The sequence below is a fragment of the Chrysochloris asiatica genome, unplaced genomic scaffold (assembly GCF_000296735.1).
Source record: "Chrysochloris asiatica unplaced genomic scaffold, ChrAsi1.0 scaffold00041, whole genome shotgun sequence".
Lineage (NCBI taxonomy): Eukaryota > Metazoa > Chordata > Mammalia > Afrosoricida > Chrysochloridae > Chrysochloris > Chrysochloris asiatica.
This window is the reverse complement of record NW_006408559.1, coordinates 14,939,092-14,966,246: the sequence shown is the minus strand read 5'-3', so window position 1 is coordinate 14,966,246 and position 27,155 is coordinate 14,939,092. Positions and strand designations below refer to the sequence as shown.

General features: G+C 46.8%; 3 protein-coding genes across 3 annotated transcripts; all 3 read right to left on the bottom strand.

Moving 5' to 3' along the window:
• Positions 1–5,016: 5,016 nt before the first annotated feature.
• LOC102838195 (taste receptor type 2 member 5-like) lies at positions 5,017–5,916 on the bottom strand. The gene has a single exon (XM_006861257.1). It carries the CDS (start codon positions 5,914–5,916, stop codon positions 5,017–5,019), a length of 900 nt encoding a protein of 299 aa, XP_006861319.1.
• An 8,823-nt stretch (positions 5,917–14,739) lies between these two features.
• On the bottom strand, positions 14,740–15,645 carry LOC102837811 (taste receptor type 2 member 4-like). The gene has a single exon (XM_006861256.1). The coding sequence runs from the start codon at positions 15,643–15,645 to the stop codon at positions 14,740–14,742; it is 906 nt and encodes a 301-aa protein (XP_006861318.1).
• An 8,973-nt stretch (positions 15,646–24,618) lies between these two features.
• Positions 24,619–25,596, bottom strand: LOC102837435 (taste receptor type 2 member 3-like). Its single transcript, XM_006861255.1, has one exon. The coding sequence runs from the start codon at positions 25,594–25,596 to the stop codon at positions 24,619–24,621; it is 978 nt and encodes a 325-aa protein (XP_006861317.1).
• Positions 25,597–27,155: the final 1,559 nt, after the last annotated feature.

The window sequence follows — 27,155 nt, the reverse complement described above, 5'->3', positions numbered from 1 at the left end:
CAACCACGTTCAATACACGCCTGTGAACCCAGGTGGAGACCTGATTGGCCAGCAGTATGGCAAGACCTGGGAACTCTTAAGCCCAGAGTCAGTGACAGCCACAGAGGACTAGAGTGGTGAGTGAAGTGTCAGCTGATAAGGGAGGGCATATGCATAAGAATACCCAAACTTGCAGATAATACCCACTTGACCTGGCTTCAATGATTGGATGATCAGAGCTCAACTAGAAGAAGAAAGAAGAGGAATAAAAGAGTAATCTGATACAATTTGATGGTCTTGAACTACACCTATGGATGCAGTAACTCAAAAGAGGGAACAAATCTTTACAGTGAGGATCATTCCCACGCTCTCCATACACAGAGTGGACAGGGATGGTCAACTTGGACACTGGCTACCCAAAATGGGGGGCTTCAAAGGCAAGACGTGACTGGCTTACAAGATTTCAAGAGGGAACCTAGATCCAGAGGGCATGGAGGAAGGTAGAATCTCCACTGAGTAATAGCCAATCTGTCTGGGCAGGGCTGATGAAAGGAAATGCAGATAGGTCTCTCGTGTTACAATAATGGATAATTGTTATCAGGACTGATTGTGAAGGTTGGAAATGTAAAGGTAGATGTTTTGTAGCAAAAGGAGGGGAGTGATTGACTTTGCAGTCTAGGTGCAGAGGTCCCTGGGACCATCAAGGGAGAAGAGCAGAGAGTGGAATCCTACCCAGAGAAACAGCGACGCCAGAGATGGAGGCAGAGACGATGACGTGGAGAGATGGAGTGGCTGGGGACTTTAGACTCAGAGAGGGGAAGGGGCTGTGTGCTGACGACCTGGGGCAGGCTTGCAGGGAATACCCTGTGGTTGGTTGATGATGCATGGAGGGGATTGTAACCATGGCAATGAAACGATATACAATAGGATGAATGTAAAACTAATGTTCCCCCATGTAAACTATCACATAATTCACAATAAAACATTAAAAAAAAACTCATATGCATGTGAAAGTTGGACAATGAATGAGGAAGACCATTCGTGTAAATTATGATGTTACATTAAGAATCGCTGCATTTAAATTATGATGTTGACAAAGAATACTGAAAGTACTATGGAGTCCTGGAAGAACAAAGCAATCTGCTGGAAGAAGTGCAGCCAGAGCGCCCCCTGGAGGCCAGGATGACTAAACTTCGTCTCTCATACTTCGGACATATTGTCAGGAGGGACCAGTCACTAGAGAAGGATATCATGTTTGGTAAGGTGGAGGGTCAGAGAAAAAGAGGAAGACTCCCAGTGAGAGTGGCATTCCAGTGCATACCAGCTTTAGCACTTCAAATTCCCCCTAACCTGTTCCATTCTAGAGCCCGCCCAGCAGGAAGAAGCAAAACTATGAACACCTGCGTTCACGCGCACGCATGCGCACAGGTGCCCACCCACGGGCGATCCCAGCTGCAACTCCAAGAATGCAAACTACCGGTTTCATGATCAGAATCAATTCAAGAGTACAGATTTGCCTCCAGATTTGTTTTCTTGACTAAAACACAAAGTAGCCTCACACCCATCATAGTTCGATTACATACAGAAATAAAAGGAAGTCTAGCCCCAGAAGGCAAGTCGAGGATTCTGTCCCCAAGAACAAAGAGTGATGGAAACATCAGTCTCTCTTGGGTCTGCACCTTGGCTCCCAGGCACCCCATCAGTCCCGTATTTGGAGGGTTGATTGCTCGTGTCATCCGGTTAGGAACACTCAGACATTTGAACGTCTCACAGGCTTACATCTTATATCTGGGCTCCTTGTGGTTTACTGGAGAAGCCACAAGATGCCTACCAACACCACTCACCATCAATTCTCTCAGAGGTTTGTTGTTGTGAAGTGCCGTCGAGTCAATTCCGACCCATAGCAATCCTGTATAGGGTTTCCAAGGAGCCGCTGGTGAGCTTGAACCAAACAACTGTGCAGTCTGACACATTAGTCCACAGTGCATCTCATTGGTGGGGAACCTTTTTTCTGCCAAATTGTATAACATCATTCGCGGGCCATACAAAATAATCAATTTAAAGGTTAGATTGCTATATTTGGTCAAACATTTAATTAACTCACCCTTAACGTGATGGCTGGAACTGCGGTTGCCTTGGCAGGCCAGACCAAATGATTTCAAGGGCCTTCTATGGCCCTCAGGCCCCCCACGATCCCCCACTCCAGATTTATCTCCAGCAAGGATTCACTCAACTGGAGTTCTGTCACCTATAAAAAAGCTATTAACGACTTACTAATAAGGTCAAACGAGATGGTGAACTACCTGTAAAAGTGCTTGGTGAAATGTGAAAAACAAAACTCCACTGCCATCCAGGCAATCCAGACTCATAGAGCCTCTGTAGGATGGAGTAGAACTGCTCTTTAGGGCTTCTGAGACTGCACTCTTTATGGGAACAGACTGCCTCGTCTTTCTCCCATGGAGTGACTGGTGGTTTTGAACTGTAGACCTTGCAGTTAACAGCCCAGCACATAACCCACTGGACCACCAGGGCTCCTCACACAACGTAAAGCTCAGTAACAGTTGCAAGGAGCTGCTATAACAAGTGGTCACAAGGACATCTGTGTAAAACTGGAGATAGGGTGATGAAAGCTCATCCAAGTACAATCTACCACCAAGAAGAAACATCTTCATGTTTGAAAAGAAGGCTGCAGTCAGTACCCCCACACACACAAAGGAGGGTGCCTGACTTCACACAACCCACAGCAGTACCAGTACCCGGGATGATGGCCATGTGAACACACACCCTCCCCCACCTGCACCTCCATCCACCACTCTGTGTAAGGAGAGGTGGCAAGAGAGAAAGAAGGACGCAAGTGTCCCATACGAAAGTAGATCAACTGTTGTCCTTTGGACACCAGATCCAACAGAGATGTGTCCACACAAAACTGAAAAGAAGGCTGAGAAAGTGGGTGAGAAGAAGAGGCCACTAGGAGGGACAGACAAGGCTGGCTCTTAGGGCTAGTCCCTGCATAATCACCAGTTCTCAGCGATACCACAGGCCAGCTCCTCCCTCTCCAGCTCCATTACTTTATCTACTGAAGAAAGGAGACTAGTTAATGCAGCTAATCAGTCATTGAGACAATGCTAAATGTTTACTATATGTCAGGCAGTGTATTCTGAGTGTCAGCAGTGTAGGAAGAAACAAAAGCTGTCAGTTTCTGTGTCCACGAGTGGACAATCTAGATGGTATCCTTCCAGCTCAGGCTACGGCGCATGTGTGAAAGGTCAGGTGGCTAACTGACCAGAGAGGATAAGGCTTGAGCAGTGCTCTTCTGACTACTTACCAAGAGTAACACCCAATGCCTGTCACTCTTATCCCACCCTCACACATCATGGGGGCTATTAATAGACTGAATTGTGTCCTCCAAAAAATAGGTGTCAACTTGACTAGGCCCTGACTGTCAGTGTTGTATACTGACCCTCCATTTCATGGTGTGACGTCATTACCCTATGTGTTGTCACCCTAGCCTCTCTGATACTAGGCGGCAGGATCAGAGTGGTTATGCACTAGACTGAAAAGCGGTTTGAACTGCAAGGTTGGCAGTTCCTCTGAAACCCCACACAGGGTCACTATGGGTTGGAAATTACTCGAAGGTGCTTAACAACAACAACATGTCAATGATGGGGGATCAATTTAACAGGAATAGGCTGTGTCGTAAAGCAATTTCTTTTGAGATATAAAGGAAATTAAACAAACAGTGATCAGAGGAATCTCAGAACCTCCAAGAAAGAAGAGCTAGAAGAGGACCGTGGCCTTTGGGCCCAGCAACCCAGCACTTAGAATCTCCTAGAGGCAGGGTAAGATTGATGACAAGGACTTCCACCCAGAACCGAAAAAGAGAAGGCCCTTTTTGGAGCTGGTGCCCTGAATTTGGACTTGTAGCCCCCCTAGACTGTGAGAGCCATCTACATGTGTGTTTCTGGGATGGCGCTGCTAGAGGACAAACACAGCGATCTGCTGGCCTTAGCCTGAAAGGCAAGTCTTGGGTTCAGAGAAATATCCAGAACCTATAGAGAGGTGTTTTTCTTTGTTTTATCTAGGCCACAAGTAGAAAAATGAAAAATTATTTAGTCGTCTCAAATGCTCAACATGAATGAATACGGGAAATTTCACAAAAATGATCACTGTTCCCGTTCTCTAATACTACTATCCCAGAAACACCACAAGCAGGTGGCTTTAACAAACAGAAATTTATTCTCTCACAATTCAGAGGCTTTAGAAATGCCCTTTCAGCATCGGTGAATGCCCAGCATTCCTTGGAGATGTCTAAGTCCATGTCTTGGCATCAGTCCATGTCCTGGCATCAGTCCATGTCTTGACATCAGTGTTTCCCTGGTCCTAGGAGCATCACAGGGCAGCACTCCAAGTCCAAAGGATGCACTCCACTCATGGCTCTTCTTTCTTGGTGGTCCCCACTGGTCCCTCCTCTGCTCACTTCACTTTCTTTGTATACCTCAAAAGAGATTGCTCCAGACACAACCTAACCCTGTAGATTGCATGCGGCCTCATTACTAGTTGACTAGAAGTCAGGATTTACAACATACTGAAGAACTCAGATGACATCCTGAGGACTAATAGCATCATATTAGGCTTCATCATGGAAGTGATTACTACATCCTAACTGCAGACCCACTGAGAATCACCACCCAGGCAAACTGACACATATTGGGGGGGGGGGGGCATGATTAAATTCATGACCATCACTACAACCATTGTTCCTAATCTGTGGAAAAACATAACTTGTTATGTAATGTGAAAACCAAGCACATGATTTGCTACATATAAAGAGAATAAACATCTCATGTACCAAATGCAGAGCCCACTCTTGACTCCTATGGCACTCTAAGATAACGCATGTTTGTCCTCCATCTTTTCTGAGGCCCATTCTTGGGATTAGAGCCAAGGGAGGAATGTTGTACCTTGTGAGAATGTCAGCTCCCTTTCAGAGCTATCAAAAGGATCTCGTGGATGTCCTGTGCTACCCTCTCCCCCGGGTCATGGGCCCCGACTTCTGCAGGCACCCACCAGCTTCCACAGAACTCTCTGACAAAGCTGCTTGACCCTGGGGTTGCCCAGGACCAGAATGGCTGAGTGAAGAGAAGGGGATGCGGCCATGAGCGTCTCGGAGAAGAAGACAGAGGTGAGGTCCAGGGAGGGGTACTTGGCGCTGATGGAAAAGGGACTGGCCAGGACATACACTATGTGGAGCACCAGAAAGCAGCCCAGCGATTTCAGGGCTGTGATGTGAGCCTGGGCCTGGGCATCCCGCCTGCCCGCCATGAAGACCTGCATCTTCTGGTAGTGTCTGTACAAAGAGGCCATCAGCATCCCACAGTAGAGGAGAAACACCAAGAAAGGGAGCCAACTTCCTGAATTCAGCCTCAATATATAAAAATAGTGCTGGCTTAAAAGGGGGGCTGCAATGCTGCTGTTCCCCAGCGAAGCAGAATAGGGGTTCTGGGAAACATGGGCCAAAAAAACCAATCCCATGATGAAGGAGCCCAGGAAGCACCAGAAGTTCAGGTGATAGGTTCGCTGCTTCAGCCACAGGTAGGCGGGGTGCTCAAAGGTGGTGATCTTCAGACAGTAGAAGACACTGAGGAAGGTGGTGAACCACAGGTTGACCTGGCTCACCAGGACCCAGACGAAACTGAGGCCGTAGGGCCACCTGCTACTCTGATAGAGTGGGAACAGGCAGAGGTCCAGCATGATCAGCCACTGCAGCAGAAAGCGGGAGGTGGCCAGGCCTAGGAGGATGCAGCTGTAGGGCCACTGTCTGGCTCTCCTGGCCCATTCTCCAAGACTCCAGATCACAAGGGCTCCGTTCCCAGCCAGCCCGACAAAGAACTCAGCCACAGCCACCAGCATCAGCAGGCATTGGGCCAAGGTCAGCATAGTGACAGGCGTCCTGCTGCAGGGTTGAGGGACCGTCACAGTTCTGGTAGCAACACTTGGCTCACCATGAATCCTGGTGCCAGCCTTGTCCTCTGTAACCTGCCCTCAAGCAGAGAGTGAAAGCTGTGACCAGGAGACAAGGACAGAGCTGTCACCTTCCCTCTGTATTTGCATCCACAGGGGCAAGTCCTAAGCCCAGTCACATTTTCTCAGAACAACCTTACAACCACAGACTCTCCCCACAGGGGCCAGCGCTAAAGTCCACATATGGTAATGGTGTAACATGAAAGTCCACCGCCAAAGTCCACACATGACAATAGTGTTACAAGAAAGTCCACTGCCAAATTCCACACATGGCAATGGTGTAACAAGAAAGTCCACCGCCGAAGTCCACACATGGCAATGGTGTAACAAGAAAGTCTACCGCCAAAGTCCACACATGGCAATGGCGTAAAAAGAATGAGCACATGACAACATGCTCAGTTCTTTACAGTGTCCCATGTGAATCCAAAGCCTATGAAAAGGAATTTTATTTCCATAAAAAACCATTGGACATAAAAGCATGAAAATGGAATAAACTTAGAAAATGTTATATGTATGCAGCAGCTGTTGTTGCTACTGTTAAGTGGACTCAGTTCCAACTCACAGCAACCTCATATAGGGTTTCAAGGAGTGAAACCAGTGGGTTTGAACCACTGACCTTGAGTTATTCAGTTATCCTACAGTGCCACACCAGAAATATATATATATATACATGGAGCCCTGCTGTGGCTCTGAGGGTTAATGCAAGGTTGGTTTGAACCACAAGGTCAGTGGTTCAAGCTCATCAGCTGCTCCTCAGAAACCCTATTATAGGGTCGCTATGGGTGGAAACCGACTCCACGACACTTAACAACAACAAATATATATATATACATACACTTCATTAAGAAAGTGAGAAGTAGTGGACATTTGGGGAATGAAAACAGAGAACTCCACGGTACTTAACAACAACAACAACTATTTTCTACTTCTGTTACCAGTGGAGGCAGAACGTATTGACAAAGCAAAGGGGGGTTATCTGCAGTAATGGAGAAAAATGTGATACTTTCAATGCAAACCATGGCAAACCGTCTTTGACTTCTGGAGTTATTGAAATGATGTGCTTTGCATCACTGAGAGAGCAACTGCTCTGGTGTCTGGCCTGTTTTTCATGTGCCCGTCTCATTTTATTTTTACATTAGAGAAGGAAGGATAAACGTTCTAGTGATTTTACTTAATCTTAACCAGGACCTGTTCTCCTTGTTTACAGCTCTGAGTCAAAGACCCAAGCTTATCCCCGAGAAGACAGATTGTGACCTCCTCCAGACCAGCTCCAGCAGAGCCATAGGTCTGGAGAGAGCGAGACTCAGAAAGGAAGACTACAAGAACAAACCCTGGTTCTGATTCCAAAGACCTGACACTTGGAGCCAGGTCGGCTCCCACCTGACCATCCCTGTGCATGGAAGTCTTCACCACACTTCCGGAATGCAATGACGCCACCACTAGGTGGCGCCCAGCAACACTTTTGTCCCAGCTTGTTTTCAGGTGCCCTGGAGTCCAATCTAACAACATCCCCATGCACACAGAACAACACACCACCCAGTCTTGTGCCTCCTTCACAATTGTTATATCTGAGACCATTATTGCAGCCACTGTGCCAATGTATCTCACTGAGGATCTTCCTCTTTTTCACTGACCCTCCATTTTACCAAGCATAAGGTCCTTTTCCACATCATCCCTCCCAATATTATGCCCAAAGGACATGAGGCAATGTCTTGACGTCCTCACTCTCAAGGAGCTTGGAAAGGCTATACTTTCTCCAAGACAGGTTTGTTTGTTATTTTGGCAGTCCATGGTACATTGAAGCATCTTGGCCAGCACCATGGCCAGCACCATGGTTCAAATGTGTTGATTCTTATTCAGTCTTCCTTATTTATTACCCACCTTCCACATGTATGTTGCCGTTGTTGTTATGTGCCGTGGAGTCGGTTTCAACTCATAGTGACCCTGTACAGGGTTTCCAAGGCTGTAAATCTTTACAGGAGCAGAAAGCCTCATCTTTCTCCCGCAGAACAGCAGACAGTTTCGAACTGCTGACCTTAAGGTTCACAGCCCGATTCGTAACCACTACGCTACCAGAGCTCCTTTGTTTAAGAGGCGAGTTAAAAACCATGGCTTAGGTCAGACACACTTAAGGTATGTCGCATCTGGTACCCTCTGCAAATTCTCTGTTCCTGTAAGAAGTCACATTGGTCCAGATACACAGACATGACACAGACCAGACACCTGTTTTCTTTGTCAATACACCATCTCACCTGATAAAATCACAAAACCAAACTCACTGCCGGCAAGTCAATTCCAACCCACAGTGACCCTACAGACAGAGCACACTTGCTCCAAGGTTTTCCTAGACCGTGCATCTTTACAGAGACAGACAGCCTCCTTCTTCCCAAGGAGAGCTTAGCAGCTCAATGCTTAGCTCACTGAACCATCAGCAAAGTGGAAATCACTACCATTCTGAAATAACGTGTAACAGAAGCACACACTACCAACATACAGGCTTTAGTGTTCTTCACCAGCAGTAATTTGTTACAAACCTGCACTGCACAAGTTTATTTGCACAATTTTTCTAACAGCATGTGCTCACTTTGTGTGTCTGCATCACATGTTTGTCATTCTCATCATGTGAATATGCATTTCATAGAGTATGTAGAGTGAAACATGACTTGGGTGCTCTGGAACTGTACCCACAATAGCTCCGAAGTAAGTCTGTGCACATTTTCAGCCAGGGCTCAGCTCCCTCCCCACCGCCTTATGAAGTAGGAGCTATTGCCCATGGGGTCAGCTGCAAGGACTGCCTGTCTCTTTGGTTCTGGGGTTCAGGTCTCTAGGGGGAGGCCTCAGCCAGGCCCACTGCTCTGGTGGGGAAGGTGAGAAGGGAGGTAGCACCCTCAGAGGGGAAGGGACGGGGGGGGGGGAGAGTGTGGAGGGTAAAAGCTGAACAGGGAGAGTCTGGAGCAGCTGAGCACAGCAGGTGGGAGCCTCATCCCACCACCACCCAAACCAAGTCTGGGCTGTGCTCAGAGACTTGCTTCTACAGAATGGAGAAGGAAAGTGTTGACCACATCTGAGCAGCGGCCCAGGTCAACATCCCAGTGATGAGTCAGGTTGGAAGCATGCTCTGCTCTGATGTGAAGTGAGGCAGTGTAAAGTCATGTGGTATGACATGGCATGACGGGATTGTTGTGGGGTGGCTGGTGTGGTGTGGTGTGATATGGTGTGTAGTGTCACATGGTGTGGTATGTGTGTAATGTGGCATGGTGTTACTGGTGTGGTGTCATATGATGTGGCGTAAAGTGGCATGGTGTGGTATGGAATGCTATGGTGTGATGTGGTATGATCAGTGTGTGTGGTGTGGTATGGAGCGATGTGGTGTGGCATGATATAATGTGGTGTGATCAGTGTATGGTGTGGTGTGGTGCGGTACAGTATGATCAGTGTGGTGTGGTGCAGTATAGTATGATCAGTGTGATGTCGTATGATCAGTGTGTGTGGTATGGTATGGAGTGATGTGGTGTGGCATGATATGATGTGGTGTGATCAGTGTGGTGTGGTGGGCTGTGGTATGATTGGTGTGGTGTAATCAGTGTGTGGTGTGATCAGTGTGTGGTGTGATACGATGTGGGACCCTTCACTCTGTGGCATATTCCCCTAAACCCATTCCCCCAGTGTAACCATGAGAAAACAGCACACAAACCAAACTGAGGGACGATCTGAACAACCCCTAAGTGGTAGCCTTCACAACCACAGGGTCCTGAAAACCTAGCAGAGACTCAATGCGACGTGACACCTGGGAGGACTTGGGTCAGAAAAGGGACGTAAGGAGGCAAGGTGGGAAGCCACAGCAGACTGCAGTGGGCTTGGCACAGTGACACCTGTGAGAACAGGAATGACCAGGGCCTACCATCTTTGGCAGGGCGTCATCTTTTCTACCCCTCAGTTTAGTAGGAAGTATTTGGGGCTTCCTTCTCTAGCAGCTTCCACCCCACAAAGGCTCAGGCCGTAACAGGTTGTCCCACACTGCCCCACATTAACCTCAGTTTCCACAAAACGTCCTGTGGTGATTATGTAAGATGTCACCATCAGGAGGGGTTGTTGAAGTGGGGGCGTGACATGTGGGAGCCCGCTCCAGGGTCTTTATAGCTTTTCTGTACAATATAGTAAATTAAAATGAAATGAAGTAGAAATTTTATTTTGTTAAGGTCAAATAAAACTCGGCATTTGTATGGGAATTATATTTGTAACAATCTGGGAGCTCTATTTTCACAAAAAAGCATACGTAGGATCACTCTGAGACAGGCAGTCCCGGTGACAGGTGGCCTGGACACCCGCCTACGCAGAGCAGAGTCACCAGGCCATGCCAGCCCAGCACGTAGATGGACAGCGGCTTCAGGACTAAGCTTCTGAAGAGGGGAAGTCAGGCAGCCTCTGGCAGCTGGGCCTGAAACAATCTAACTACCCCTCTGAGCGCCACCTTCCTCTCTCAGAAACGGGAGTGAAGATTTGGACCTCACAGGGTGTCTTCATTATCTAATGCTAACATAACAGAAATACCACAAGGGGGGACTTGTACCAACAGAAACGTATTCATTTGGCATTGAGTTGGCTCAAGTCCAAATTCAAGGTGCCAGCTCTAAAGGAAGCCTTTCTCTGCTGGCTCTGGTTTAGGAAGAAAGTCCTTGTCCATCTTCCCCGAGATCTGGGAAGTTCCCAGAGCAGGAAGCTGGGTCCAGAGAATGAGCTCTGCTCCCGAATCTTCTTCTTGTTAGGGCACCCTCTTTGCTCACATCTCTCTCCTTTTACTTCTTGTAAGATAAAATGTGTTTCCGCAGGACCATACCCAGAGAAGCAGAGACGCCAGAGATGGAGGCAGGAGGACATGGAGAGATGGAGCAGCTGGGGATCTGAACTCAGGGAGGGAGGGGCTGTGTGCTGGTGGCTTGGGGGCTGGCGTGCAGGTTGTACCCTTTGGTTGATTGAATAGTTATATATTCCTGAGTGCTTAGGTGTACATCAAAAAAAAAAAAAAAAAGGGGGGGGGGGGGGGGAATGGAAGAAAATGCTGTTAAATAATGATGCATGGAGGAGATTGAAATCTTTGCAATGAAACAAAATACGATAGGATGAGTGTAAAGCTGGTGTTCTCCCACGTAAACGATCACTCAATTCACAATAAAAACTTATTTAAAAAAAAGATAAAATGTGTTTCCAGTCACACCCCAGGGAAACTCCCCTTGCATGGGATCAGGGTTATGACAGGATTGAGTTGAATCCTACTTTTAATTCTCTCATAAAAAATTGGTTTATCATGTTTGGTGAAGTGGAGGGTCAAACCCACCAGATGCTCCTTGGAAACCCTATACAGTGTTGTTATGAGTTGGAACCAACTCGACTGCACTTAACAACACATACCCATACACAAGGGGCTTCAAAATGTGCATGGAAAAAAATTCATTCCACTTTTCCTTGAACGTTTGAAGCCCCCTCCTGTAACTATTTTTCTCCATCCCTTTCAGCCTTGGGTGAGTTTTCAGGCTGGAGATATCCTGTTTCTGCTTCCTGTCCTAGAAATAAAACATGATCACCACTCTTCTGCTCTTTCCACCCCTCTTGTGATAGAATGGAAAAAGAATTAGATGGTAGACTCAGAGGCTCAGAACTACTCCTTCCTAGCTTCACTGATGAGCCATGCACTTAACCTTTCGTGCCTTGATTTTCTCATCTGAATAATGGGCAGAGTAATACCTACATTACCAAAGTGAGGAACCAATGAAACCGCATGTGAGACTGCAATTCACACATATTGGGCTGTGGCCACTGGAAGGTGACGCCCCCCCATGACAGGCCACAGTGGGTGTCTCGTGGCAGTGCACTGCGTCCTGGTGGCACCCTTCCCTTACAGAGTGACTCTTCTCAGCAAAGACCCTAACTGCTCCCTCCCCTTCCTGCAGTAGCGAAGATCAGGAGATCAGGAGATGGTTCTTGAAAGCCTGTGAAGCCGCCGGGCCTTCAGGGAACAGACACAGTAAATGTTTAATTCCTGGCCAATAAGCTTCAGCAGACCCAAGACACCCTCGAAGAGTCAACCCGTCCTAAAATAAGGCCCAGGGCAAGCGCAGTATGTCCAACCCTGGTGGCAGGGAATGAAAACAACTTCAGACAACTGAGAAATGGGTCAGTAGAACTCAGCCAACACAGACAAAGAATCCAGACACACTGGAAGATTGTTCACTTGGTCCTAGTGAGAAGAAAATGGATGTTAACATCAGAACTCCTCTGAATATCCTTTAAGTACAGAAATGGATGGATGGGTGGATGGGTGGGTGGGTGGGTTGGGTGGATGGATGGAAGGAAGGAAGGAAGGATGGATGGATGGATGGATGATGGATGGATGGATGGATGAGTGGGTGGGTGACTGGGTGAGTGGATGGGTGGATGGATGGATGGGTGGATGGATGGATGGATGAGTAGTGGGTGGGTAGGTAGATGGCTTAAAAAGAGAGAGAGATAATAGATAGACTATAAATACTATATATATTTTAAAGTATGTGGGGGGTTTTTCTGATTACAAAAGAGATATATATTCATGATAGGAAACTTGAGAAGTGTTAAAAAAAAAAAAATTACTCAAAACTTCCCTCCTAGGAGTAATTGCTGTTTGCATCATTGGTATAATTGCTCCGGGGTTTTTTCTCGTGTGTGTTCCTACCAGAGCTGTCACCGCACTGCAGATGCGTGCTTTCATTTAGGGCTCATAGAGCAGCATGAGCGTTTCACCAAGTCAGTCCAGAAAATGTCCTTTGACGTAAGATTGTCAACAACTTTGACTTTGTGACAGATGTGCAGTCTCAAAGGGCAGGCAGGAGCGCTCCACAGAAGCGGTGTCAGGGACCTCTGAGCCACCCCTAGGACAGTCCCTGCATGGTCTCAGGGAGACAACAGGACACCAGCACTCCAGCCCATGGGAGGAGGGAGAAGGCAGAGGGCGGCACCCATCACCTCTGCGCACACTCCACGGACAGGACTTGATCATACAGCAGCATCTCCCAACACAGGACACTATGACGAGCGGACCAGGACTGGGCGTGGCTAGAAACCCCATGACTGGGAAAGAGAATGGATGGATGCTGGAGCCCACGAAGCTTTCTGCCTCTCACAGAGCATTTGGATCTCATGGTTGTGAATTGCATCACTTTCAGCGGGTCTCCATCTAATCGAGCTCTGGTAGCGTAGTGGATTACGAGTTGAGCTGCTAACCGCAAGGCGGCAGTTCTAATCTACCAGCTGCTCCACATGAGGAAGATGAGGCTTGCTGCTCCCATGAGGATTTACAACCTCGGAAACCCTATAGAGAGCCACTATGAGTCAGAACCGACTCCAAGGCACGTCACCACCAACCACTTAACCAAATCTCCTAGTCTTAGTGATACTTTATACTACAAAAAACTGCATTTTGTAACATAAAATATTGGTTTTGATAACACTAACTGAATATTGTCAAGATCCCAGTGACCAGAACAGGAAAAGTCAAATTATTTGTATAATTTGGAGAATTCTGGATTTTCCCTCCATCTTTTTAATAAAGAGAACATTGTTTTAACAAGCTATTTATTTTGAGATGTATAACTATTACATGAACAAAAACATGTTGTTGTTAATATTAATATTGTTGGTGTTATTAAATATTACATATTTTGTTAATATCAAACATTGTTGTTATAGTAATATTGTTGGTATTATTATACATTGTTGTTAATATTAATAAAGCTGTTGAAATTAAATAGTACATTTTTTATCAATATTGCACAATGTTGTTAATATTAATAAAGCTGTTGATATTAAATATTGCATGTTGTTAATATTATACTTTGTTGATAATTACATTGTTGTTGGTATTAGACATTACATGCCTTTGTTGTTAATATTAACATTGTTGTTAATATTAATAATGTTGCTGATATAAAATATTACACATTGTTAATATTATACTTTGTTGCTAATATTAATATTGTTGTTGTTATTAGACATACATGTTTTTGTTGTCAATATTACACATTGTTGTTACTATTAATCTTGAGGTTTGTTGATATTAAATATTACATGTTGTGGCTTAGCTGATGAGTCCTGTGTGGCTATGAACAATGACAGTCACTGGGAGCCACTTGTTGCTACTGCCATGGGAACAGCCCTCTACTTCTGCACAACAGAATGAAGCGCTGCTCATTCAGCAGCTCCTCAGAAACCCTACACTGGGTGGCTATGAGTCGGAACTTAACAACAGCAACAACACGGGCAGAGAGTGCAGTCCTAGGCAGAGCTTCATTACGGCAGCTAACAACAGAAGTGACTCCCAGAGACCACCATTGCATTGCTGGGAGCCAAACAGAACTCCTTAGCTAAGCCACCAAGTTTAACACTACAAGTCTTGCTGAATTGTATTGTATTTCAGTAGCGGATGGGACACTGTGGCAACTCTCATTACCCAGAGCTATAATGCCAGTGTAGAATGTATGCTCAGTAAAGCCTTACACAAGCTCCTTGAAGAAAGTGCCCAGTATTTAAACAAGGGAGGAGGAAGAAAAAAAAGCAGAACCAACTGAATGTCAACAGTGAAAAGGTGGGATGTTGGGGCAGCAAACTGCAAACATGCCTCAAGCCATGGGAAAGCCTACGGAAACTTAGCTCCCAAACCACAGGCGTCTCCATGAGAGACTTAAACAATTGTTTCCTATGTAAATTCCATTATTTGTGGCAACAAAGAATCTGCTTTGCTTTTGTCTTCAGTCTGAGGTGAGTGAGAATAAGGAGGACTGAGTGTCCTGGAAAGTACACGTTGTAAATCAGCACACAAACAGCTTTGGTGTTCAAGTCCGTCCCTACAGAAGCGGGGAGATAATTGATCAGCACAGAAACTGAATACGGGATATAGAGAACCAGGAAGTAAATCATCAGCTTCATGGCCCCCATGTGAGCTTCCATCTGGGGGTTCCAAAAGCCAGTGGCATTCCTCTGCATCTTCTGGATGTGTCTCTGCAAGGAATTTATTAACAAGGAAGCAGATGTCACATTGAGGATGAACTGGGGGAATGAACTCAGGAAGAATGAAACCATCAAAGATAAGATGTCTGTGTTGATGTCAAATACTGTGCCATTCCTCCTCTTGGTACCAAAATCAGGCAAGGACAGTGTCTGTCTCAGCACAATGTACAGGAGCGTGGTGAGAGCAGGGGTCAGCACGCAGGCCAGCAGCAGTCTGGGGATCTTTGGGGACAGATGACGCTTCAGGAGGAGAAACACCGAGTGTTGGAAGTTAGCGATCTTCACACAGTACAAGGTATTGAGTAATGTCACAAACCAGAGATTACAAGAGTCCAGAAACATCCAGGACAACAGGAAGAAAGTGGACAAAGAGACTGACCTTTCGACATTTAGGTCGATGAGGAAGAATGTCATGTTCAGTAGAAACAGTCCCAGCATAAGAAATCGAGAGACAGCCAAGCTGGACAGGATCTTATCGGAGGAAGAGAGGCTACGCCTGGCGAGCCAAGTCTTGTAATTCACCACGGCAATGAACAGACTTACGATGAGCCCCACAAAGTTCAAAACCACCGAGGCAATGATAACAGAGAAAAAGAAGGTCAGAGACATCCTCTCCCTCTGAAGACTCTCGGCAGTTGAGGTGCTGATGTAGGAGAAGGAGAGACGCCTTTGAAATGTGAAAATAGGAACCAGTGACCCGCCAGGAAAGAGTATCTGTGTTTAATTTTCCTCCGCATGGTGAATGAGCCATTAGGGGGCCTGGAGTCAGCTGCTTTTGCTGGAATGCAAATCTTCCAAGGATTGCATTACCATTTCTTCATTCCTGTTCTGCTTTCCTTATAAATGCCCAATTAAAGCAAGTCTGTGTGGGGTCCTGTGGGCAAATGCGCTGGACTGCAAGGTCGGATTGAACCATAAGGTCGGCAGCTCAAGCTCAGCAGCCATTCTTTCGTAACCCTATACAGGGTCACTATGAGTTGGAACCAACTCTATGGCATTTAACAACAACAACAACAAAGCAAGTCTGGGTATATCACCCAGAGCAGAGGGTTCACAGGAGGAGTCATGGGAGGCCCCAAGGACTTCAAGTCCACATGGATAGCCCTAGTCCTGCACTGCCCCTGTGCTCGTCTCCATGGCAGCTCCAGACCCTGCTGGGAATTCCATGCCTTGTTCCTAAGCACCCGCCAAGCTGTTCTCTCCCCTGGCATAGCACCGTTACAGTCACCTCCTCCAGCTGTCCTTCTGGACACTCCCAGTGGTCCCTTCATCTCTCAACACCACCGTGGTTTACAGACAGTTACATGATGTAGTTCCAGGGTCTTGCACTTCATCCAGAAAGTCTTCCCCAGTCAACCCCACCTCCCACAATGACCCCTTCACTCTACCATCCCTCAAGACTTGCCCTGTCTAATCCTTCTTCCTTCCACCATCAATTCTAGGGACATGAACATGAAAAGAGCCATCCTGCTATGTTCTCGCTTAAATGCTTAGAGAAGAAGTGTCTGCCATGCCACGTGTTTCCGCCATAGCTCTGGGTAGAGCACATGTGATCATTTCCTTTAAGCGTCAGATTCTCCATCAAAGTATTCTGGTACCAGAAGCAAAGTAGTGCTTGAGTTATGAAGCCAAATAGGCAGACATCTCATGACCTGACTTCCGTGCAATGACCCCAGGTGAAGATGTCTGGTTCCACTGAGGACCATCAGTGAGTGTAGGACCTCCAGTATTTGGATGAGACCAAGATATAATCTGGGATGCACATACCAAGGGACTTTGGAAGGTTCATGAAAGAACTCCAGTATCTTTTCATTCCTTGGTTCCACAAAGTTTTTAAAGCCCCCTCATCTAGATCATCCAACTAGCAACATGATCAAGCTTATGAAGTCCAGTTTCCAAATCCTAGCAGGAATAGACAAGAAGAAGCTAAGTAGAAAGGTCTAGAATAGGGGCATAAAAAGGCAAATGGCAGGGAGGTAAGCGTGGAGAAGGTTCCCGGAATGGAATCCAGGTGCCTACAGAAGCTTTTGACACATAACCCTGGACACTGACAGAGGCAGACTCAGATCCATTAGACAGACAGACAGACAGAGTGAGCAAATGAGGCTATGACCTAAGGGGTGTTTAAATGACAGGACCCAGGTCACGCTCCATTAAAGTTGTTGTTGCTGTTAGGTGCCATCGAGTCGGTACCAACTCATAGTGACATTATGCACAGCAGAACGAAACACTGCCTGACACTGTTGCCACGCTTAAGTCCATCAATGCTGCCACTTGGCCAATCCATCTCATTGGGGGTCTTCCTCTTTTTCTCTGACCCTCCACCTTACCAAACATGATATCCTTCTCCAGCGACTGGTCCCTCCTGACAATATGTCCAAAGGATGAGAGATGAAGTTTGGTCATCTTGGCCTCTAAGGAGCACTCTGGCTGCACTCTTCTAAAATGGATCTGTTGGTTCTTTTGGCAGCCCATGGTACTTTCAATAAATATTCTCCTTCAACACCATAACCAGTTATCAAAAGCATGAATTCTTCTATGATCTTCCTTATTCACTGTCCAGCTTTCGCATGCATATGAGGTTACTGAAAATACAATGGCTTGGGTCAGGTGCACCTTAGTCCTCAAGCTGACATCTTTGCTCTTCAACACTTTAAAAAGGTCTTGTGAAGCAGATTTACCTAATGCAATGTGTCATTTGATTTCTTGACTGCTGCTTTCCGTAAGTGTTGATAGTTGATCCAAGAATGAAGTCCTTGACAACTTCAATCTTTTCTCCATTGATAAGAATGTTGTTTATTGGTCCATTGGTGAGGATTTTTGTTTTCTTTACATTGAGTTGTAATCCATACTGTAGACTGTGCTCTTTGATCTTCATCAGTAAATGTTTTAAGTCTAGCTAAGTTGAAATATTAGAAGTGCCATCTTAAATATGATACATAAAATAGTGTAAGGAGTCCGGTAATGGTGCTATAGGATAAGCACTGGATTGCTAACCACAAGGTTTACAGCTCAAACACATCAGCCACTCCTTGAAAACCCTCTACAGGTCACTATGAGTGGGAACTGACTCAACAGCACTCAACAACATAAGAATAATAATAAATAAATATTCCAAGAGATAAGAGGTGGTGCAGTACGATGGGGTTCTCTTTATCTATGTATGACCTTTCTGGCCATTGGTTTATGATTCTGCCAATCAACTCAAAATATTTGATTGGACCTCTGACTGGTCTATTTGATGCACTTGGTCAGTTTACTATGCAAATAGATAGTACAACCACACAATAAGAATTAAAGGAGCTTGTGGAGATTGGCGGTCCAGCTGGGAGGGCCATGCTTTGAAGTTGAATATAAGGGTCGATCCTAAAGAGATTGAGGGGACCTCACAGCTATCAAGAAGATCCTAGAGCAGGACACATCCATTGGACCCATCGTCCATGTGCTGAGAACCTCCTAAACCCAGAAGAGAGCGCTGTAACAGTTACGGCAGCCTGAGATGACCAGAACTTGGAGCAGTCATGGCAGGGCCCAGTGGCAGCAGTATGAGTGGCGGGAACCAGGAGACCAGTGAAGACAACATACTGTGCTTACCAGCCCATGTAAAGAGAGTTGAGCAGGTGGAGCTAAAGAAAGGTAGCATTTTCCTAGAGCTGTTCAGAGGCCAGGAGAAGGGTGTGGTCCAGAGAAGGGTCATCAGCTGGCGCGGCCAAGAAGGAGCTAGGAACTGTCTCAGTTGGAAGCTGCCCTGATTGACAAAGTTGATCTTGTCTCTTGAGTTGTCTTCTGTCACTTCCAAGTTGCTCCTGATCCCTAATAAACCACACAATTGTGAGTGTGGTCTGTGAGTTCTCTGTAACCCAGCACTGAAGTAAAGAGTGTCGTGGGGGTGTGGCCGCTGTCAGAAATGACGGCAACACTGGAGAGTCAAGGTATATCTGACCGCATCAGAACCAGCTTTGTGGTGGTCCTGACGTTCATCTCCTCTCCTGAACATAAACAGACCCTGATGCTAGATCACCAAGGACATTCAACACTGGGCAGTAACAGACTTATCAAAGACAGACACACCAAGTTGTTGGGCTCTCAGTAGCAGAAGGTAGTGCAATTAAGACGCAATCAGTTCAACTAGCATAATAGGTGAATAAGAAGCTATTTCTGATTTAACAAAACTCCTTCTCCCTCTGCAGGAGAATTTCACCATCTGTCAAAGTTCCTAGTTCTGTTTCCCTTGGCATCTGAAAAGGGTAAGAAAACATGTGCCTGGGTGGTCAATTGCATCTGATCTGAAAGGAGCTTTGAGTGATCCATAACTATCATGGGGGACCCCGTGCTCTGGGCTTCCCCAAGAGTGACGACTCGTCTCACAGACACCACCCTTGGAAGGAAGAAGGACTAAGCAAGGAGAGTCTCAAATCACAGCACAATTCCAAGAAAGTTTCAACCAGGCTGATGGGAGAGTTCTTGAGCCCAAATCATACAGTCCCATGCCTCAGGAAGACACAGTGGCTCGACGTTGCCTGGGAGCAGCTGTGAAGGTGTCTTAGCTGCAGGAAACGTCACAGCACACGGCTGGGGTCGGATGCTCACAATCACGTGTGGCAGTGAGGCAGAGGTTGGGACCACCCAGTGGATGAAGACATGTTGCTGAGAAGAGGAACTGGGTCTAGTCCTGTGCCAGGTTACATAAACGTCTGCAGCACAACTGTGTAAACTACGATAAAGGCACGGAAGAAGCAGGATGACGTGGAAAGTTCAGTGATTGTTGGCAGCTCACCAGACCCACTTCCCTCTCAGTGACCAGCTAGCTGGGCAGTAAGAGCACATATCTGAGCAGCCCCTCAAGGCTCAGGAATCCTCCCCGGTGGGCTGCTAATATTTGGCAATATTTGTCCAGGCTGGACAGACTCTTCCACAGGAAGTCCACTTACAGACTCTGAAAATAAATTATCTGGAGCTGATAATCAGCTCAACCTGCCCAGCCCTGGAGCCAGCAATGAAGTAAATATCACGAGGCAGAAAAACTTCCCCACCCTACTAGGTCAGGTCAGCCCCGGAAAAAAATGAATTCTTGGTTTTGTCTGTAATTGACATGACTTTCTCTGGAACCCCCAGCTGCTGGTTCGGGGGGATGTTTACTCCAAAACGCATCATCAGAAAACATTGTCTCTTCAAGACAAGCTACTCCTCTTTCCCATCCCTGCTCTTCTCCTTTAACTAGGGGGGCAGAGGGGTTCGGGGAAATGAACTCCATCTCTGTGGAGGCAGAGAAGTGCCCCTGTCCTCTGCCTTGTGTCCTCAGGCTCCCAGGGAGAGGTCCTTTGTCCCCTGTTTGGTGCGTGTCCTGCCAGCATTCAAGGCTGAGTCTGTGACTGGTGAATTCTTCATTCATCTCTCTCTTGACTGGAAGCCAGCTTAGCTCCCACTTCCCACCAGCTGCAAACAGGGAGTCTTTACCCAGTCCTCCAAAGGGGAAAATCAGGACTCATTTTCCTCACCCTCTGCCCCTTCCCACTGGCCCCTGGGGCTAGAAGGAATCTGCTTCCACTGCATCATGTCCTCCTGGGCCATCAGGGGTCTCACAGATTCACAGGGTAAGTCATCCTGAGCTAGACACTTAAAGATGGCCCTTGGATAGGTCTAAGTATAGGTAGCTAATATCTACCTGCTGGGTCGTTGTGCTGAATCCTTGCAGACACCGTTGTATTTCATTCTCACACCAACACCATGAAGTGAGCGCTCTCATTATGCCTCTTGCACATTCTAGGAAGACCAAGGAAGTTGAGCAATTTGCCAAAGAGCATGAAGCCAGTAGGTGGTAAGTCAGGGTTTGAATCCAAGTACATGTTTGATTCCAGAACAAACACTCTTAGACACTTTGCTGTGCATTTTTTGAGTCCAACAAAATGTCGAAACATCAGAAAATAGTATGTATTTGTCCTCAGCAGTTGTTGGGACTTATCAAGTCGTTTGCTTTCTCAGAGCAGAACCTCTTACAGAATAGAAACATACTGTTTTGGCTTTCCTTTTCAACCATCCCAAGGCAAGAAACCCACAGACACAACATGAAGCTTGAAGACGCCCAGGGCTATTGTACAGGAAAGAGCATGGCTAGGCACTGACATTGAGAAATGTTGGTGTGTGTTGTTGTTGTTGATTTATAAGTATCCTGGGTCTAAACTGAGGTTAATGAAGTGTCCGGATCTATAAACTGACCGCAGACACAGTAAACATGAGACTCTGAGCACAGGGACCAGGATAGAAAACAAGAAGGGCTCACAAGCTGCTCTGATATGTTTGTTGTTGATTCTGTCAGAGCCCCGGTGATGTACAAAAAACACAGATGTGTTTGGAGGCAACCTGGGTCTGGAAAACCCATCCTAGCCCATAGCTGACTCCAAATCCAAGCTTATCTCCACATTTCAACGCAGCCTGCCTGGTCAAAGTGGATGAAGGCATGCCTGGTTCCTTGGAAATAATATTTCAGAGTCTTAAGGGCTTAATGGAAAGAAAAGTTCTACAAGCAAAACAATCCTTTCCAGGGCTTCACAAACCTGGGCTGGGAGGATTTGGTGTGTCTGTCCCACACCTGGGACTCAGGTCACAGTCCTGAGCTGATGTGGGGGGAGCTTCCCTGAGGTGTGACCTGCATCCCCTTTTATCTCACAAGAGGCCAAAGGAGAGAGAAGCCCAGAAAGAAGAGCCTGGGGCAGTGCGCTGGGAAGCGCCTCCACCCAGGAGATGAATGCCAAGACACATGGAGCTCTCCAGGGGACACTAGGCCCAGAGCTGTTGAAGGAGACAAGGCCCTTTCTCCAGAACCCACAGAGAAGGAAAGTCTTCGCCTAGAGCCACACTCTGAATTTAGACTCCCAGACGCCTCCACTGTGGGTGAGGAGATGTCTGTTAATAGCGCCCCCTTGTGGTATTTCAGTTACAGCTGCACTAGAGACCTAAGACAGGGTATGCTTTTGCTGTGGAGAATCTCAAAATTTTTTTTTTTTTTTTGAAGAAAAATAGAGTGGATGAAACTGGCTTCAAAAGCATGGGGTCGGGGTTGAGAGAGCAGATAGCAGTGAGACATTTGGGGTTTCTAGCCAGACCTCCCCCCATGCTGTGAGAAAGCACTGACTCAGACCCAAACCCAGAGCAAACGGAAATCCAAGGTTACAATCTTCACAGAAGCAGGCTCGTTCATCTTCCTCCCGCCACCAAGCAAGCGACTGCTGGTTTGAAACACTGATCTTTCTTGTATCATTTGATTTACTGAAACACTGATGTTTCAGTTGGCTTAGCAGCCCAGTGTTTAACCCATTTTGTAGGGAAAATAGAACTGAAAGGTAGTGGACTTTTTCCACACACTTTCTGAAGTACCTCATACCATCCCCATTCTACAAATGAGGAAAGAGAAGTAAAGAGAGGTTAAGAAAATTCCCCAGTTTCTGAAAGTTTCTTAAACATTACCAAACACCTTGAGGGACTGACTGAATTGTTGGGTCTAGAGCCATAGTCTTAGAGGACACTATGGTCAGTTGGCATACCAAACCCAAAAGGCACTGTTTCTACATCCTACATCCATGAGTAGTGTCTGGGGTCTTAAAAGCTCATGAGCGGCCATTTAAGGGGCAACTATTGGTCCCTCCCTGTCTGGAGGACAGGCGAGTAAAGAAATTTGAAGACAATTAATCCAATGGACAGGAATATCCATGTCCACAGCCTTGTGACCAGAAGCACTAGATGGTGTCTTCCCAGCACTACCAACTGCTCTGAAAGGGACCACATTAGAAGGTCCTGCATAGAGTGGGAGAAAATGTGGAACAAACCCAAAATCATAAGAAAAAGATCAAGATTACTGCTTACTGGTCAGATAAAGGCTGGTGGAACCCCAAGACAATGGCCCTTGAACACCCTCAGGTCTAGAACTGAACTCAGCCTCGTGGTTCAATTTTCAGCCAAGCTATTGATAGCTTGCTAGTTAGACAACAACACTAGTGAGGTGTACACACCATAGAATGACCAACCATGTAAGATCAAGAGGGTGGCATTTACCTAAGGGCAAAATTCCGAGGGTTTGGGAAGAAGGAGGAAGTGAGAGAAGTGATGTTGCATGGAGGGATTGTGATCATTGTAATGAAACAAGGTGTGTGAGTGTGATGTGTTGGCTGTGAAACTGATGATCTGCTTGGTAAACTTTCACTCAACTCACAATAAGAAGTTAAAAAAAAAAAAGAAATTTCCCCAAGGTCACGTAGTTCACAAGGCCAGGTCGGGATTTGAACCCAGGCTGTCTGGCTTCAGAGTCCCTGTTCTTAGCCACAGTATGTACGCCCAGTGCCCCATTAGTGCTGGAAATGCAGATTCAGAAGCGTCTTATGTCCTGAGTTCCTTCACAGACTTGAGGGTTCTCCACAGCAGTAAGCAAGAGCATCCTCATTGACTTGCCAACATTATTCAACAACGTCCAACATCGCTCAGTCAATCAGTGCCTGTACCCACTTAGTCAAAATTTTACTGCACTTCTAATAAGGAGCTCTGGTAGTGTAGTGGTTACGAATCGGGCTGTAACCTCAAGGTCAGCAGTTCGAAACTACCAGCTGTTCCGCGGGAGAAAGAGGAGGTTTTCTGCTCCTGTAAAGATTTACAGCCTCGGAAACCCTGTACAGGGTCGCTATGAGTCGGAACCCACTCCATGGCACACAACAACAACAACTGCATGGAGTCCTGGGGTGGCGCTGTGGGTTAATGCACTAGACGGCAAAGTCAGTTTGAACTGCAAGGTCAGTGGTTCAAGCTCACCAGTCGCTCCTTGGAAACCCTCTACAGGGTCACTATGGGTCAGAACCGACTCGACAGCACTTAACAACAATAACTGCACAGCATTTTTATAAAATTCTGTCTGTTAGCAACTTGCTTGGTCTTTTACCCAATCTGAAAAATAGAAATTACTTGATCATTTATTCCAGTAAGGTGAAAAAGGAACACGGATACGACTGCCAGGAACCGACTCCACCGTTGGCTGGATTGGAACCTGGAGTCCATGGGTTTGGGTTTTCACACGGCTGCTCAGTGATGACACACTGGGTTTGTGGGAGCTGCTGTCTTGTGGGGTTTCTGGTTCCTACATAATTCACTGGTAGTTACTATCCATGAGCACTTGGGACAACATACTAGATCTTATAATCCCCATGGAACTGATGAGGAAGAACCCTGGGCAGACTTCTCCAAGGCCAGACCTCTGGGATGTTCACACTCACGGCTATGAGGCTGCCAAGGTCAGCCCTTGCCCTCAAGTTTATCCCACTGTTTTGTTTGCACATGCTTACCACTGTCAGAATGAAGTTTAAGTTGAAACTGGTGATCTGTCTCATTGTGTTGAAGCGAAGGTTATGGAAACACAACCCCTTGTCTATGGAGTGAACATGGTGGGACTCTCTCCCCTTCACCAGAACACCAGCGAGGGCTGTACAAAGTGTGAGTCTCACATTGGATTGGGCCACAGGCAGAACCGAGGACAAGCCGTCTGTGTGGTCCTTTCCATGGAGGGTCAGGAGCGGCCCTGGAGCTACAGCCTGGGAAGAACTTTTAGGGTCCCTTCTGGTCCTCTGCCGCTCTGTGGGGAGAAACGAACTTGGACCCAGGCTTCAGACAGCCAGACTCACACTGGAGAAGCCCCACAAATGTCTGCCTCAGCTTGGGGTTCCCCAGAATGAGGATAAATGAGTGGCCCACAAGATAGAGCATTGCAATGATTTCTGCAGCCATGAGCACCATCGTGGTTTCTGGAAAGAAATAACTGGTCGATGCGACGGAAAAGGCCAGGAAGTAGAGCAGGAGGAGAAAGAAGAAGGAGAGGATGATTCTGATGGCCCTGTGGTGGGCCTCCGTGCTGGGGTCTCTACAGCCAGCCCCAGTGTACCGCATCCGCCGCGTGTGCCTCCCTAGGGAGAGGATGAGCAGAAGGTAAGAGACCAGAGACACCACCAAGGGAAGGAGGTACCACAGCGTCCCCAGCACATGGATCAACTTGTATTCGCCTCTCTTCCTGCTCATGCGTTCCATTTCCTTCCCTGTGACATTGATCCCGCTGAAGCCAGAGTTGACCTTAAACTCATGGAGAAGAGACAGAGTACTGCCACAAGACAAGAGCAGCGCCCCCAGCAGCAACCACGCAACCACCCTGGAGACCCTCCGCTTGAGCCAGAGGAAGATGGGATGGGAGAAACAGGCAATCTTCAGACAGTAGAGGACACCCAGGCAGGTGGTGAGCCAGATGCTCAGATGGTTTGTACATGTCCAGAAGAGATCGATCATCTTCATGAGGACCCCTGACTCGTGTTCTTTGGGATAGAACACTAGCAAAACGCCATCAACCAGGAGAACCCACAGCAGAAGGATTCTGGAGATGGCCAGGCTGGTGATGATGAAGTCACACAAAGAGATTCTCTTGTTCTTGAACCAGCCACTGCCATTGACCAATCCAATCAGACCGTTCATCAGCAGCCCCAGAATGAACTCTGCAGTGGACAGAATGAGAAACAGCCAGTCAGTGAGTCCCAGCATGTCCACTCTGGAAAGCCTGGTCCTTCTCCCTTCCATTGATGTGCACCCTCCCTGATGAAGTGGGACTGCTCTCAGAACCTGCAGCCTTCACCGTGCCTGTCCCTTGTCTCTGCTCAACTCAGTCCATCAAAGAACACTGCCGAGCAGCTCGTGACTCTTTGCAGACATCTGTCCTCTTCACAGATGGCTCATCATGGTTCCACCTGTGACCTGAAACTCAGCAGCTCTTTGCGGAAATGCAAATAGACCAGTGTCCAGTGTCACCCCGACAAGGAGAGGTGGCTCGAAAAGAAGGTAGGGCTCAGTTTCAAAAAGGAGTGGGGCTCTGAGCCTCCCGACAGAAGGAAGTGCACTCACTCACTCACAAGAACGGCAGTGTCCTGTCCCCCAGTGGGGAAGACTCAGAGATGCACAGAAAAGGGGCAGTATCAGAATCACCCTGACAGTGAAGGACGTTTCCACACATTAAGTACAAAACGTTGAGTGCCACTGGCCCTGGATTTGAATTGTAGTGCATGCCGCTTGGAGCCTGATTTAGCCACAAGGGGGCGCCAATGTCAATATCGTCAACCACATGGTCAGAAACTCTTAACGTCCTAAATATGTTCAGAAATGTCAATCATGAATTGTAGCATATAAGCTATTTGAATGTTTTGGAGCACATGACCCATGTTGATGTCAACAGGCGGACAAATCACATAAAGACACCACCAGTGTCAACCAAAGAAGGGGTGAGTGCATAAAACAGCACCTAATGTTAATCAGCACCAACAGTAACCCTTGTATCATCTTCTGTGTATGGTTAGTGGTTGGCTGCCATCGAGTCGGTTCCAACTCATAGGACTCCCAAGGCTGTCAGCCTTAGCGAGAGCAGAAAACCTCATCTTTCACCCACGGAGCTACTGACCTTAGCGGTTAGCAACTCAGCTCATACTCCACTGTGCTACCAGGAGTCCTTGTGTATCATTGTGGTCATGTAAGTATAATTCACAATCTAACTCTACACAACAGGATCATGGAAATTTACCATTATCTTTTCATTCCATTTTTTATGAGCTTTTTGAAGCTCCTTTGTATATGTGTGTGTATATAATACACATATAGAGTCCTGTTGTGGCACTGAGGATAAAGCACTGGACTGTAAGATCGGTTTGAACTGCAAGGTGCATGGTTCAAACCCACCAGCCACTCCTCAGAAACTCTATACAGGGTCGCTATGAGTTGGAACCGATTTGAAGGCACTTCACAACAACATATACACATATGCCACATACATGCATATACCACATATACCACATACACACATATACCACATACCACATACACACATATGGCACATACACTCATATACCACATACACACATACACACATATGCTACATACACACATGTACCACATACATATACCACATACACACATATACCACATACACCCATATACCACATACACACATACACACATATGCTACATACACACGTGTACCACATACATATACCACATACACACATACCACATACACACATATACCACATACACACATATACCACATACACACATAT

What these genes read in the sequence shown, in the direction of transcription:
- LOC102837811 (XM_006861256.1), bottom strand. Translation starts at nt 15,645, where the DNA reads ATGTCTCTGACCTTCTTTTTCTCTGTTATCATTGCCTCGGTGGTTTTG.
- LOC102837435 (XM_006861255.1), bottom strand. Translation starts at nt 25,596, where the DNA reads ATGCTGGGACTCACTGACTGGCTGTTTCTCATTCTGTCCACTGCAGAG.
- LOC102838195 (XM_006861257.1), bottom strand. Translation starts at nt 5,916, where the DNA reads ATGCTGACCTTGGCCCAATGCCTGCTGATGCTGGTGGCTGTGGCTGAG.